Here is a 13,252-nt window from a genome sequence, read left to right as displayed (position 1 = left end):
TATCTCTTCTCAAATTGACAGAGAACTTATTCAGTCAACAAGTCATGGTATTTTGTGTATGAAATTATTGCCTCATAATAAATTGCAGACAAACATAGTGTGTTTGGTGACTTTCTTTACTTAGACTGGGAGCAGATTGACATGGACAGATGGCTGCATTGTTACCTATTTATATCCCAACGGGTACTTGCTCTACACTGTTTTGTCACAGACAAGAAAACTTATGGTGCTGACTGACAGTTGACACACAGACATAACAGATATAAAAAAAAACAACGTAAAAAAAACAACCTGTGGCTGAATTATTACAGTATCTCCACAACAATATCTAGCAGTAAATTGTCAAAGAGAAATTATTGTCTATATTTGGACATTTCAAATAGATCCAACACCAAATGGATGAACAAATTCATTAATAGTGATTAGCAGTGATTAATAGTGTGAATGTCTGGACTTTTTTTTATTGGTTAAAGAGGTACAATAGCTCATGTGGTTGTAAAGCATCAGCGAAACATCAAGTGTTTCTTCGTCCTGTCGATGCACGATCACCATGTTTGTTTGATTTTATTCCAGATTCAAGTCTTTTTTCAGGTAGTGTGCTATCATTTATAGGGCTATAAATGACAAATATTTTTATCATTGATCAATATCTGTTATTTTCGCGATTAAAATGTCAGAAAATGGTGAAAGACACCCACCAGTGTTTCCGTAAGCCCAAAGTACAGCCTTAGATGTCTTGTTTTGTCACGACAAACAGTCCTCATCCAAAAGATATTCTGTTTATTTTCCGGAATCAGAGAACTATTGAATTTTTCTTTTATCAAAACATTACTCAAAACAATGAGTCGATTGACAAAATAGTGGCGATTAATTTTCTGTCCATTATTGCTCATCCAACTATTGATTAATCCACAAATCATTGCAGCTGTAATAATTTGTATTTATATCAAGGACCTATGTTACATCGACCTGTCCTTTATCCCTGAAGGAATAAACCCTGTTATCCATCTGGGATTGTAGAGACGACATTTTACACTCTGCCGTCTTCCAAACTTGAATTGTTTGATTAATGATTGCTATAATAATATGAACTCAATTTGTTGCCCTGAGGAAATAAATATCTGGTATTGATCACACTCCGCATGTTTCAGTGAGTCTTACACCAAAATGCAATTTGGACATATTGAGTGAATTCTCAGGATGTCAATTTGTTCTTTCATAACTATAAATATTTTACTTTGGGAGGTTATCAGTACATTTCGAAGTTTTACTTTGAAATTTGTATTCAAATGAATAGACCATACATAAATAGAATATTTAGTTTCAATCAGTTTATTTATTGTAGCAGTTCTCACTGCTGAGCTATCAGATTTCCTCTTTAGATCTCTGTGCCACGGCCCACAGAAGGGCATTGTGGCCTTGCGAGCAGACTACTGTAACGTAACACTCTTTATTTGGATGGTCAGTGTTGATACTCTTGCACATGTTCAACATAGTGTCACTTGAGGTTTTTCTAAACCCTGGTAACTCTAGCTCTGATGTTAGCACAAGCCGGACACTAATTATCTATAGCCTGCATCATCAGTATCACAAACAACTTGGTTCTTCACCACTTGAGTTAAGTTGTGTGTTCTGAAGTGTGACTACAGTCTGAAATGAGCACTTCATATCTGGATGAATCAAATTCGAATGTGTTTTCCTTTAAATATGTATTTGTACAGCTTTGTAATTCTTAAAAAAAACAAGTGTTTTCACTTGACATTGTCTGTTGGCCTGAAACACAACACTGAGTAAAATATGTTAACAATGTGTCATAAAGTTTCTGTCAGTCTGTGGCTGTTCACCCTGAACTCAGCTGCGTTCTATATTTACTGCATGAGGATTAGTAGGTTCGAAGCTTGGCCCGTTTCAGCACCTGCTTACTTCAGTCCATGTGGGAACTTACTATCAAAGTGGTACTAGCAGAGTTTATTGTCCAATGCTGATGCTTATCAGAGTGGATTGAGACATAGCTGTGATTGTGACTGTAGACATGACTGTGTAAAATTATTGCTATGACTCATTAGGTAATGGGTGTAACAGTAACTCCATACCGCCATTATGAGAGTGTTCGGTGGATTGACACGAGTGTGCTGGCTGAGTCTTGCATTGAAGCCTCGGTCTTTCCAACTTCTTGTGGTGTATTGTTAACATATCTGTCATATCTGATAGAAGCACTGAGGGTTCAGATAGTTTCAGTGGCTGTGGACCGTCGCAGCTCAGCCGTTTGAAAGGAGGGATGAAGAATAAGAGCATCATGTCAAGTGACACAACATCTTTTCTCTGTGTGCAGATTGTTTGTTGGAAGTGTATTATAACAACACACCAACTGGTCATACAGTATAAGTCAGAGGCAATGCAAAGCATATTGTGAGGTCGGGGTGGATGATCAAATAATATCACATCATTTCAGGGTATTTCTGTGATAATGATTTTCTTGATGATATGACAAAATACAGAATTGTTTTTTTTATAGTTAATTTCAAGAATGCAGTTACACCAAAATAAGTTATAGTCTTATATGTCAGCATAAACGTTTGCCTTCAAATATTTAGTATCAATTAACACGCACTATAACCAAACCACTTCCACATTACTGAAGTGGAACTAACTCATCCACCATGGAGCTGCTTCAGCCATGGTTATGGATTTAATGTACATCATACTGTTACACAGCATAAAGATATAACATACATTGTGTCAACATGTCAGAATGTTGTTCCCTCTTCAACCCTTCAGGGGTCCTGAAATATTGTTAATTTAGGAAGGAATATTTTGCTCAGGTGTTTTAAGGTACAATATCAGATGGATTTCTTAGTCCAATCTGATGACTGTTGTAAATGATTAGCAAAATACTGACTTGACATTTATGTCTAGTGTTAGATAGGATATTTGATTAGTCCATGTTTTCAGGACAGATAAAACAGACGGTTCCACTTCCTTCGTACAACACTGCAAACTGTTCACTAGGCATAACACAAATTCTCCTGAACTTATGTTCTGTAGAATAGCAAAACTGTCCTGGGCCTTTAACTTAAGCAAAAGCCAACTCACTTTATTAAATCTGCCATGCTCAGACTGAGTGTGTATCAATGTAATGCAAATTCCTGGTTTGATATCAGCATTGAATGGAGTTTGCATCCTGTTCTTATCTTTGCTTGTGTTTCTGTTCTTAATTTAACAATTAAAAGGGACTGGACTAAGCAACAGAGTACTCAGGCAAAAGAGGACCATACACACCCGTGTATATTAAGAAATAGCCTTTTACAGATTTATTTATAACAATTTGTCATTTTGTACTAAAATCACTTAAAATAGTTTACCATTAGTCTGTGTTGAACTCTTTTTACCGCAGTGTTAATTGTTACTGGCCATGATTCAGGGAAGGGACAAACCACAAGCATTTTGCAGATAGAAACAGCTAAGGTGGCTCAAAGTGAAATTTGGAAAAGTCCCCTCATCAGCAAGCTGACTAATTGCATTATTGAAGGTGGGGCAATTTTCTTTTCTTGGCTGTCAAATCCTAGATATCTGCGACTTTCCAGAAAGGGACGTGTGAAGAGCAGGTGCAGTGGCCTGAAATAGAGAGCTGAGTGGGAGTCTTGGAGCCAGAAAGGCGGGGAGGTTAGAAGTGGGCCAGTGACGGACACAGAGAAGTGTAGTAAACAGGAAATACAACTGAAGGTTGTGTAGAGAAACAAGCTGTTTTTACGGGATACTTTTTTTTTTAATTGTTTTGTTGTTGTCTCTGAAATAGTAATTTGCTTGCCAAAAAAACTCCAATTCATTTAGTGGATTATAGACATCTACGCTATCTGTGTTCCTTTGTTATTCCTTGGTAAACAGATACCTCTAAAAATGGACTTGACCTATCAAAGTGTTTCATTGCAAGTTGAATGAAGTTACCCATGGCATGTAAGAGTGATTGGCAGTGATTCGCCTCACAGCAAAAAGATTCTGGGTTCAAACCTGCTGGTTGGCTGAGGCCTTTCTGTCTGTGTGGGTTTTCTCTGTGTGCTCTTCAGTCCAAAGAAATGGATGTGAGCTGAATTGGTGACTCTAAATTGGCTGTAGGTGTGAAAGTGAGCATGAATGGTAGTCGGTCTTTCTGTGATGGACTGATGACCTCTCCAGAGTGTACCATGGGATAGTCTCCAGCTCTCCTGGGATCCTGTGCAGGATAAAGCAGGTATAGGTGATGCATAATGTAATCTAAGACTTTCTGACCCATCAATTACTATTACAGGTCTAGCTTGTTGCTCAAGGCTACATTTACTGGTACTAGCATTAGACACCTGAATCGATGTAATCTCAAGGGTGTAAGGGGACAAGGTGCTGCATGCTGATTTGTAATATTTGGCTATATAAATACAATGGACTTGACTTGAATGGAGGCCTCAGGTTTTGTGAGTGAGACTGTGTTATAGGAATGCAATGCCAAATCAGTGGACAGTTAACGGTTTTAAGATGTGCAGTTTTGTCCTGTGAAAACTGTAATAGATGCATTCAGATTTGGTAATACATACGTTTTTTTAAGAGTAACTTTAATCATGGCACATTTTTTACTTGATTGGTCTTTTGCCTGAGAGTTATCCAAAATCCAAAATGTCAGGTTTCCCTCAGAAAATCCGATTGGAGGCCTTTTTTCATGTCAGTCCCTCTTGTGCTCTTTCAAAGTTTTCCTGCTAATGTGCTTCCTTCTCTTAGGACTTGTTTTGTCTTTGCAGGATGACCAGGTGGTGCTGCAGTGCACTGCATCGATTCTGAAGGAGCAGATCAAACTGTGTCTGTCCTGTGAGGGATTTGGGAATCGGTTGTGTTTCCTTGAAACCACCTCGAATGCTCAGGTAGTGATAAGACACAGCATTTTATGTCTTTAATCTAATTTCTCAGAGAACTTCAGTCTGCACTACTCACCAGGCTCACTGCTCGTCCTGTGTTTCAGAATGTCCCTCCAGACCTTGCTATCTGCTGCTTTATTTTGGAGCAGTCCCTGTCTGTGCGAGCGTTACAGGAGATGCTGTCCAACTCTTCTGTGGATGAGGTAAGACACAATCAGAGGGACATTAGTACTGTTAGGTTAAAAGGTGCCTCTTTTTAAATAGGTTGTCCCCATGACTTAATAAACAAATGCAGTGTCTGGTTCATTCAACTAGTGAAACTCACTTTGTCTCTTTTCTGACTTCACTCCCCCGTGCCATTCACAGGCGGTCGACTTGGACAAATGGGTATGTTCGCTCAAGCTTCCCATCAAACATCTGTCCACTGCTTCAGCCTGAGTTGTAACTGTCTCATAACCACATCGCAGCTGCCTTTAATAACCTGCTTTGTGTTGTCGTAGAGCATTTTTAGCTTAGAATACCTTTCTGATTGATTTCAGTCACTTTAATTTAAGCTTCAACCTCTTTTTTCTGTCTGTTGTTTCTCTCATAAAATCTCCTTTCAGTCTGATTTCTGTCTGTTTAACCATTTGATAAATAACAATGGACAATGGACATGAAGAAAACACTAATGATAACATAACCTTAACATTATTTTTGTATGCTCTACTGGATTCAACCTTTCTCAGTGGTAAAATATAATTTGTTTTGCATATTTCCTTTGGCTGTTCTGACATAAATTGTTTGTCTCTCACTTACACCTGGTTTGTTTCTATAATTATAAGATACAGCCGTGTTTTTTATTCCTCGTGTTTTTTTAAGCACATACGTGGAATCTGTCCACTACTGCCCTAAGTTGTCACCATGAAGGAGTTTTATTATTTGAACCTTTAACTGACTGCCTCTGCCTCTCCCTCCCAGTCGTCACAAGGTGGGGGTCACCGAACGCTGCTGTACGGCCATGCCATCCTCCTGAAACACACTCACTCCAGCATGGTTAGCACGTTTACAATCTAATTTTCCTCAAAAATATTTGTGGCGATCGTCGTCTCATGAAACTAACTTGTTATCTCTGTTTTTATGCTGCAGTACTTGAGCTGTTTGACGACTTCGCGCTCACTGACAGACAAATTAGCTTTTGATGTGGGCTTGCAGGAAGACTCCACAGGTGGCTACTGATTACTGGTTACTCTCCAATATACCCCCCCCCCCGCACACACACACATGCTGATGTAGATTTCTGTATTCTTAACCTATTTGTCCACTACAGGGGAGGCCTGTTGGTGGACCATCCATCCAGCTTCCAAGCAAAGGTCTGAAGGCGAGAAGGTCAGGGTGGGAGATGACCTCATTCTTGTCAGTGTGTCTTCAGAGCGATACCTGGTAACCATGATTAGATTAACTCGCTCTATAAAGGAATAGTTTGTTGTCAATTCTTCATACGAATATCACCACCTGCACTCATTTCAGCACCTGTCCTATGCCAGTGGTGACTTAATGGTTGATGCTTCCTTCATGCAAACACTGTGGACCATGACCCCTGTGATGTCTGGATGTGAACTTGCTGAAGGTATGTAATTTGGTTGTTACTAAAAAAACAAAAAACAAAACATATTTAAATATTTGTCCATAAAAGCTTCTATTCTATTTTAACAATATAACTCTCTATCCTCTAGGTTTTCTGACGGGAGGGTATGTGCTCAGGCTGTTCCACGGTCACATGGACGAGTGTTTGGCAATTCCAGGAGCTGAACAAGGGGACGACCAGCGCAGGTGACCAGTATCAGTACATGCCATCAGACATTAACACAGTACTGATAGATTCAGGTTGTTTTAACTCAACACTTAATTTGTGTCTCAGCCCTTTTATATACAGTCTATGATCTCAGCCAGCTTTTTGGTATGTTACCTACAGTATTAGGAAAATGCCTCATGATACGCAATGATGTCTGAGATTCGAGTTTGAGTGAATAAGACACCCCTTATCTTTATTATATAATGTTTAGTTATTATATTTTCTGCTTGGTTAGATTTGACGTCTATTGCTCACAAATGAAGAGTAATAATGAACACTCCAACAAGGGGGATTCACTGCTTGTAATCTATGATTTTCCATAATAATGGAATAACTGATAATGTTTGCAAAGTGCTACTTTTGTGAAGAAAACTTAGAAAGTGTCTGCTAGTCATTTGTCAAAATGTATTCATAAACTGAATTCATCAGCTTCCTACAAGGTGGGGCATATGATAATCACATTATTTTGGAATTCATAAATTACAATTTTCCTCATTTATATTTCAAATCATTGATTGATTTTCTTTTTTTTCAGAGTTGCTCATTATGAAGGAGGTGCCGTGTGCAGCCATGCTCGATCCTTATGGAGACTTGAGCCACTACGTATCGCGTGAGTGTCTTGATTCCTTCTTCACTTCCAGATACTTTCCAGTGTGCTGAATCTCATTCATTTATGCCTGTTGCTAGTTGGAGCGGAAGTCACATCAAATGGGGCCAGTCCTTCCGGGTACGTCACATAACAACAGGCAGATATCTTTGTCTGGATGAGGAGAAAGGACTTCTGCTGGTGGACCCAGAGAAAGCAAATTCCAAGATGTCTGCCTTCTGCTTCAGAATATCAAAGGTCATTGTCACCCAAAGCCAAATGTGCCAGTGTTTGAGACTCTTAGCAGAGGTATAGATATTCTTAAGAGCCTAATTTAATTAAACACTTTTTATTTAAACTACAGGAAAAAAGTGAAGTAACCAAGAAGCGAGATGTGGAAGGCATGGGCACGCCGGAGATTAAGTATGGAGAGTCCATGTGCTTCGTGCAGCATGCTTCATCTAGCCTCTGGCTCACATATGCTGCTGTCGATGCCAAATCTGCACGTCTCGGTCCTCTGAAGAGAAAGGTAAAGCAGAATTACACATCAAGATGACACATCCAAATCCACAATTGGTACTGGAGCGACAACAACAACACCTTTAAATCAGTGTGTACTGTATGTATGCATGAGTATTGAGTGTATGTTTTAAAAGCAACTTTGTTAAATTTTTAGGCCATACTCCATAAAGAAGGTCACATGGATGATGCACTCACAGTTGCTCGATCTCAGACTGAAGAGTCTCAAGCTGCCAGAATGATTTTCAGCACGACAGGCCTCTTCAACCAGTTCATCAAGTATTACTTCAATCTTCTTTCAATCTTTGTTATTATCCTTGCTGTTTATTCTAAACAACATATTTGTTATGGTGATCTTATGTCTTCTATGTTCTTTTAATGCCTGCAGAGGTCTAGATGCTCTGAGTGGGAAAAACAAATCTGCCAATCCTCCATCACTGCCCATGGACACAGTGGTGCTCTCCTTGCAGGACCTCATCTTCTACTTCCGACCCCCTGAGGAGGAACTGGAGCATGAGGACAAGCAGTTCAAGCTTCGCTCCCTCAAGAACAGACAAAACCTTTTCCAGGAAGAGGTAGGTCTGCCTAATGAGGATTAACTGTTAATGAAAACAGCTGAATTCTGGATGTAAATTTGGAATCAATTTATTTCGAATCAGTATTTGTATTTTCGTTCTCTACAAGTTTGAATTGTTTTTCATAGGGAATGATTACTCATGTTCTGGACTGCGTTGATCGGCTCAATGTGTACAACACAGCAGCCCACTTTTCAGAGTACGCCGGGGAGGAAGCTGCAGAGTCATGGAAGGAGATAGTAAACTTACTGTATGAGTTGCTCGGTATGTCCGTTTGTTAATTTGTGCTGTGCATTCACTGCTATAGATAAATAATGTATGTTCCCAAAACCTTTCCATCTTGCTTGTTTGTGAAGATGCTGAATTACCAATCCTTTCTGCTCTTTTTCTTTTGTAAAGCTTCTTTGATCAGAGGAAATCGTGCAAACTGTGCCCTGTTCTGTGACAACCTTGACTGGCTGGTTAGTAAACTGGATCGTTTGGAAGCATCTTCAGGTATCTACGACATGAAAAAGCTCATTTAAATGCATGTTTCTTGCTTGTTCCCTTTGAAAGCCAACATACATTCAATTGACTTCCTAACTGGGAATGGCAAAAGCTAGTGTGCTGCTCCCCAGTATCATACACAGGAAATAAAAATAATGAGAGCATCTTACAATATGAGATCGTTTAAAAGAGTATTCATGCAACAAACACCAACCATGTGCATCTAGTAATGCTTTGTAAAGACTGTGCCAAAGAGAGGTTGATTAAACGAAAATCTTTCAGTTGCATTCAATGTCTAATGTGTTTCTGTTGTTGTTTCTAAGTGTGTATTATTATATCATATATTGCTCTGCTACCAACCCATATAAAAGACAATGTACTACCAGTGCGTATGCATTTATGTGGTGTCACATTTCTCTGTCAGGAATCCTGGAGGTGTTGTATTGCGTTCTGATTGAGAGTCCAGAAGTGCTGAACATTATCCAGGAGAATCACATCAAATCAATCATCTCCCTGCTGGATAAGCATGGACGTAATCACAAGGTCAGAAACATGAAACACCATTTGCTGAGCATGCTGTTAAAAACAGCAACTGGTGAGATAATTGCAACTTATACATTTACTACACAAAATAGAGTGGATTTTCATGGCTGTCTGTCTACCTTTCCCTGTCAGGTGTTGGATGTGCTCTGTTCTCTGTGTGTGTGTAACGGGGTGGCTGTGAGGTCCAATCAGAATCTCATCACAGAGAATCTACTTCCAGGTCGTGACCTCCTGCTTCAAACTGACATTATCAACTATGTAACCAGGTGGGCTAGTTTGTACATGCTCTTACTTCAGTGCTGATTATGTAAACAACTCTTCTGAGTCTGGTATTTTGTATTGTAATCCTCCTTTTAGCATGAGACCCAACATTTTCCTCGGAACTTGTGAAGGATCCACTCAGTACAAGAAGTGGTATTTTGAGGTGATGGTGGACCACGTGGAGCCGTTCCTTACAGCTCAGGCATATCACCTGCGTGTGGGGTGGGCTCTGACGGAGGGCTACAGTCCTTACCCTGGCGGAGGGGAGGGCTGGGGGGGTAACGGGGTAGGAGATGACCTTTACTCCTACGGTTTTGATGGGCTTCACCTGTGGTCAGGTAAAGTAAACACGGTATGACTTAGAAGTAGTCTATTGCATGGATTTAACCTGCACCAGTAAACATTTTGACAGTAAGATGTATAAAAACTATTTTATCTTGATCTTCCACAAATTTGACCTCACATAAATAATAAACTCCTCAAAACCCTCTGTATGTTGACAAAATATGATGTTACTCTCACCATGTGTCTGCAGGACGTGTTCCACGTCACGTTGCCACACCCAACCAGCACATCCTGGCAGCAGAGGACGTTGTCAGCTGCTGCTTGGATCTGAGCGTGCCCAGCATTTCCTTCCGTATCAACGGGCATCCCGTTCAGGGAATGTTTGAGAACTTCAACCTGGACGGCCTGTTCTTTCCGGTTGTCAGCTTCTCTGCAGGCGTCAAGTAGGACATTGTCAATTAAAAAATGAAATATTAAAAATGTCTGTTGTCTTTAATAGGTGCAGAGATATCATCTTTTGATGAACTAACTGATGTCAATGTTCTGCTCCAAATGCAAGGCTTCGATTTCTTCTCGGAGGGCGTCATGGGGATTTCAAGTTCCTCCCACCTCCAGGCTACGCTCCATGCTATGAAGCCGTGCTGCCCAGAGACCGTTTGCGGATTGAGCCCATCAAGGAGTACAAGCACGACTTTGAAGGCATCCGGAATCTGCTGGGTCCAACTCAATCCCTTTCACATACTGCCTTCACTCCTTGCCCTGTGGACACTATACAGGTAAATCCCTCTTCTTTGTGCTTTCATCTTCATCATTTACACTACGCTGATTTTATTATTCTTTCAGATTGTGCTTCCTCCTCATTTGGAGCGCATTCGAGAGAAGCTTGCAGAGAACAGCCACGAGTTATGGGCTGTTACTCGCATTGAACAAGGCTGGACATACGGAGCAGTGAGTGTCTTCCGTGTTGGTTATCTTCCTACAGAAAGCATTTTAGTGCACACTAACAGTTACCTTTAAAATAATCTTTGCACTTTACTTTTGAAAAGTTTCGTGATGACAACAAGAAGCTGCATCCCTGCCTGGTAGATTTCCAGAGTCTGCCTGAACCAGAGAAGAACTACAATTTAGCAATGTCGGGAGAGACACTGAAGTACGTCAGAGTCTTTACTTGATAAACAGAACTGGGCTTTTGTCTCTGAGTGTTTCTAATGCCATGTGTGATTCCTTTCAAAGGACTCTCCTGGCACTAGGCTGTCATGTAGGGATGGGAGATGAAAAAGCAGAGGAGAATCTGAAAAAGACCAAGCTCCCCAAAACGTGAGCTGTAAAACATTCATTTATTTTAATCAATTATGTGGGACTGTCTCTTTTATACTGTAATGACCTCGTAAAGGCTCTACTGCACCCATTCTGATCACAAGCATTGTTTGTTAGGTACATGCAGAGCAGCGGCTACAAGCCAGCCCCTCTGGACCTCAACCATGTCAAGCTAACACCTAATCAAAACACTTTAGTGGAGAGACTGGCAGAAAACGGACACAACGTGTGGGCCAGAGACCGGGTTCGCCAGGGCTGGACATACAGTATTGTACAGGTACACCATTCTTTTTATGGGGAGGTCCCTGTCATTATAATAATGAGAATAAATATGTGTAAATATTTTGATGGGTACATGATGTATAAATGTTTTTTTAATGCTATATTGATACATTTTCACATTAGATATTCATTTCTTGTTCAGGATATCATGAACAAGCGCAACCCTCGTTTGGTTCCCTACAACCTACTGGATGAAAAGACTAAAAAGACCAACAGAGACACAGTTTGTGCAGCTGTTCGAACGCTCATCGGATATGGTTACAACATAGAGCCACCTGACCAGGAGAGCAGTAAGTTCTCATTCCTATCCAGAAGGAGGAACATTTATTATCTTTATGTCATCCTACAAGATTCATTATTAAAGCAACTGTTGTTTCTTATATTTCTAATCTTCAAGCTTTTCAAGTGTTCAAGTGTTTAATACTGTGTTTGTATTAATGTAGGTGGGGATGGGCCAGGCAGCTCTCGAGGAGATAAAATCAGAGTGTTCAGAGCAGAGAAATCTTACGGCGTCACACAGGGGAAGTGGTACTTTGAGTTTGAGGCTGTGACAGTCGGAGAGATGAGAGTGGGATGGGCCAGGCCCTGCGTTCGTGCAGACACTGAACTTGGTGCAGATGAGTTGGCCTATGTCTTCAATGGCTTCAAGGTAGGAAACAAACTTAGAATAAGTGCTTGTGAAGGATTCCTAAGCGTCTGTAATACTTGACTTACTTAAATTAACTTATTTTTTAGGCCCAACGCTGGCATGTAGGAAATGAGCCATTTGGCCGTCAGTGGCTGTCTGGTGATGTGGTGGGTTGTATGATTGACCTCATGGAGATGAACATCATGTTTACACTCAATGGAGAAATGCTGATCAGTGACTCAGGCTCAGAGATGGCCTTTAAGGATATCGAGATAGGAGAGGGTAAGTAACTATAGAGACTGGATATTAGTACATGTGGATTTGTGTTTATGATGCTCATTCATATTCATGCCTGTATTGAACATCCTCAGGCTTCATTCCTGTGTGCAGTCTGGGCCTGTCCCAGGTCGGAAGGATCAACCTGGGTCAGAACGTCAGTAGTCTTCGTTACTTCACCATCTGTGGCCTGCAGGAGGGATTTGAACCATTTGCTATCAACATGAAAAGAGACATCACCATGTGGTTCAGCAAGAGCCTTCCCCAGTACATCATTGTGCCTACTGATCATCCTCACATTGAGGTATTTTACATTACTGTCAGTGTTTTGCAAAAAAATGTCTTTGTTTCCATTATGAACAGGTATTTTCTAGATCACCACCTAGCATCTTTTCATTCACGATCACAGGTGTCACGTGTTGATGGGACCGTAGAGAGCGCCCCCTGTCTCAAAGTGACCCACAAGACGTTTGGATCTCAGAACGCCAACACAAATCTGCTGTTCTTCAGACTCAGCATGCCGGTTGAGTTTCACGAGACCTTCAAAGTCCCGGCGGGGACCACTCTTCTCACTCGAACTCTGACCATCCCTGAGGATGAGGTGATAGAGGTAGACCCAGACTCTGACTTTGAGATCCTCAAGAAGTCAGCCACTCGCAAAGAGCAGGAGGAGGAGAAGAAAGAACCCTCGGTTCCTAAAGAGAGCCCTGCCTTAAAAAATGGAGAGAATGAGAAGGATGCCTCGACTGAGAAAAGCAAGAAGAAAGGGTATGAAATCAT

The 13,252-nt window shown here is 40.7% G+C and overlaps 1 protein-coding gene across 4 annotated transcripts in view; it reads left to right on the top strand.

Annotated features, from left to right (window-relative positions):
* The window catches only part of LOC138629565 (ryanodine receptor 1-like), a 46,385-nt gene that overhangs the window by 207 nt on the left and 32,926 nt on the right, over positions 1-13,252 (top strand). For all 4 annotated transcript variants that reach the window (XM_069713355.1, XM_069713353.1, XM_069713354.1 and 1 more), the window contains exons 2-30: positions 4,767-4,886; positions 4,985-5,083; positions 5,247-5,267; positions 5,841-5,915; positions 6,009-6,087; positions 6,190-6,302; positions 6,390-6,489; positions 6,596-6,692; positions 7,250-7,324; positions 7,402-7,558; positions 7,665-7,829; positions 7,977-8,098; positions 8,208-8,394; positions 8,523-8,658; positions 8,794-8,889; positions 9,305-9,423; positions 9,556-9,689; positions 9,781-10,022; positions 10,220-10,412; positions 10,529-10,745; positions 10,813-10,917; positions 11,016-11,119; positions 11,203-11,286; positions 11,404-11,563; positions 11,711-11,858; positions 12,012-12,217; positions 12,304-12,478; positions 12,568-12,776; positions 12,882-13,240. In XM_069713355.1, the coding sequence (XP_069569456.1) occupies positions 4,767-4,886; positions 4,985-5,083; positions 5,247-5,267; positions 5,841-5,915; positions 6,009-6,087; positions 6,190-6,302; positions 6,390-6,489; positions 6,596-6,692; positions 7,250-7,324; positions 7,402-7,558; positions 7,665-7,829; positions 7,977-8,098; positions 8,208-8,394; positions 8,523-8,658; positions 8,794-8,889; positions 9,305-9,423; positions 9,556-9,689; positions 9,781-10,022; positions 10,220-10,412; positions 10,529-10,745; positions 10,813-10,917; positions 11,016-11,119; positions 11,203-11,286; positions 11,404-11,563; positions 11,711-11,858; positions 12,012-12,217; positions 12,304-12,478; positions 12,568-12,776; positions 12,882-13,240 (4,097 nt within the window). The remainder of the gene's footprint in view (positions 1-4,766; positions 4,887-4,984; positions 5,084-5,246; positions 5,268-5,840; positions 5,916-6,008; positions 6,088-6,189; positions 6,303-6,389; positions 6,490-6,595; positions 6,693-7,249; positions 7,325-7,401; positions 7,559-7,664; positions 7,830-7,976; positions 8,099-8,207; positions 8,395-8,522; positions 8,659-8,793; positions 8,890-9,304; positions 9,424-9,555; positions 9,690-9,780; positions 10,023-10,219; positions 10,413-10,528; positions 10,746-10,812; positions 10,918-11,015; positions 11,120-11,202; positions 11,287-11,403; positions 11,564-11,710; positions 11,859-12,011; positions 12,218-12,303; positions 12,479-12,567; positions 12,777-12,881; positions 13,241-13,252) is intronic.

The sequence above is a fragment of the Brachyistius frenatus genome, unplaced genomic scaffold (genome assembly GCF_029030835.1).
Source record: "Brachyistius frenatus isolate BFR_SWC_R1_liver_20210118 unplaced genomic scaffold, ASM2903083v1 Contig_117, whole genome shotgun sequence".
NCBI lineage: Eukaryota > Metazoa > Chordata > Actinopteri > Embiotocidae > Brachyistius > Brachyistius frenatus.
Note: the sequence above shows the minus strand (reverse complement) of the source record. Positions and strands in the feature narration are given on the sequence as shown.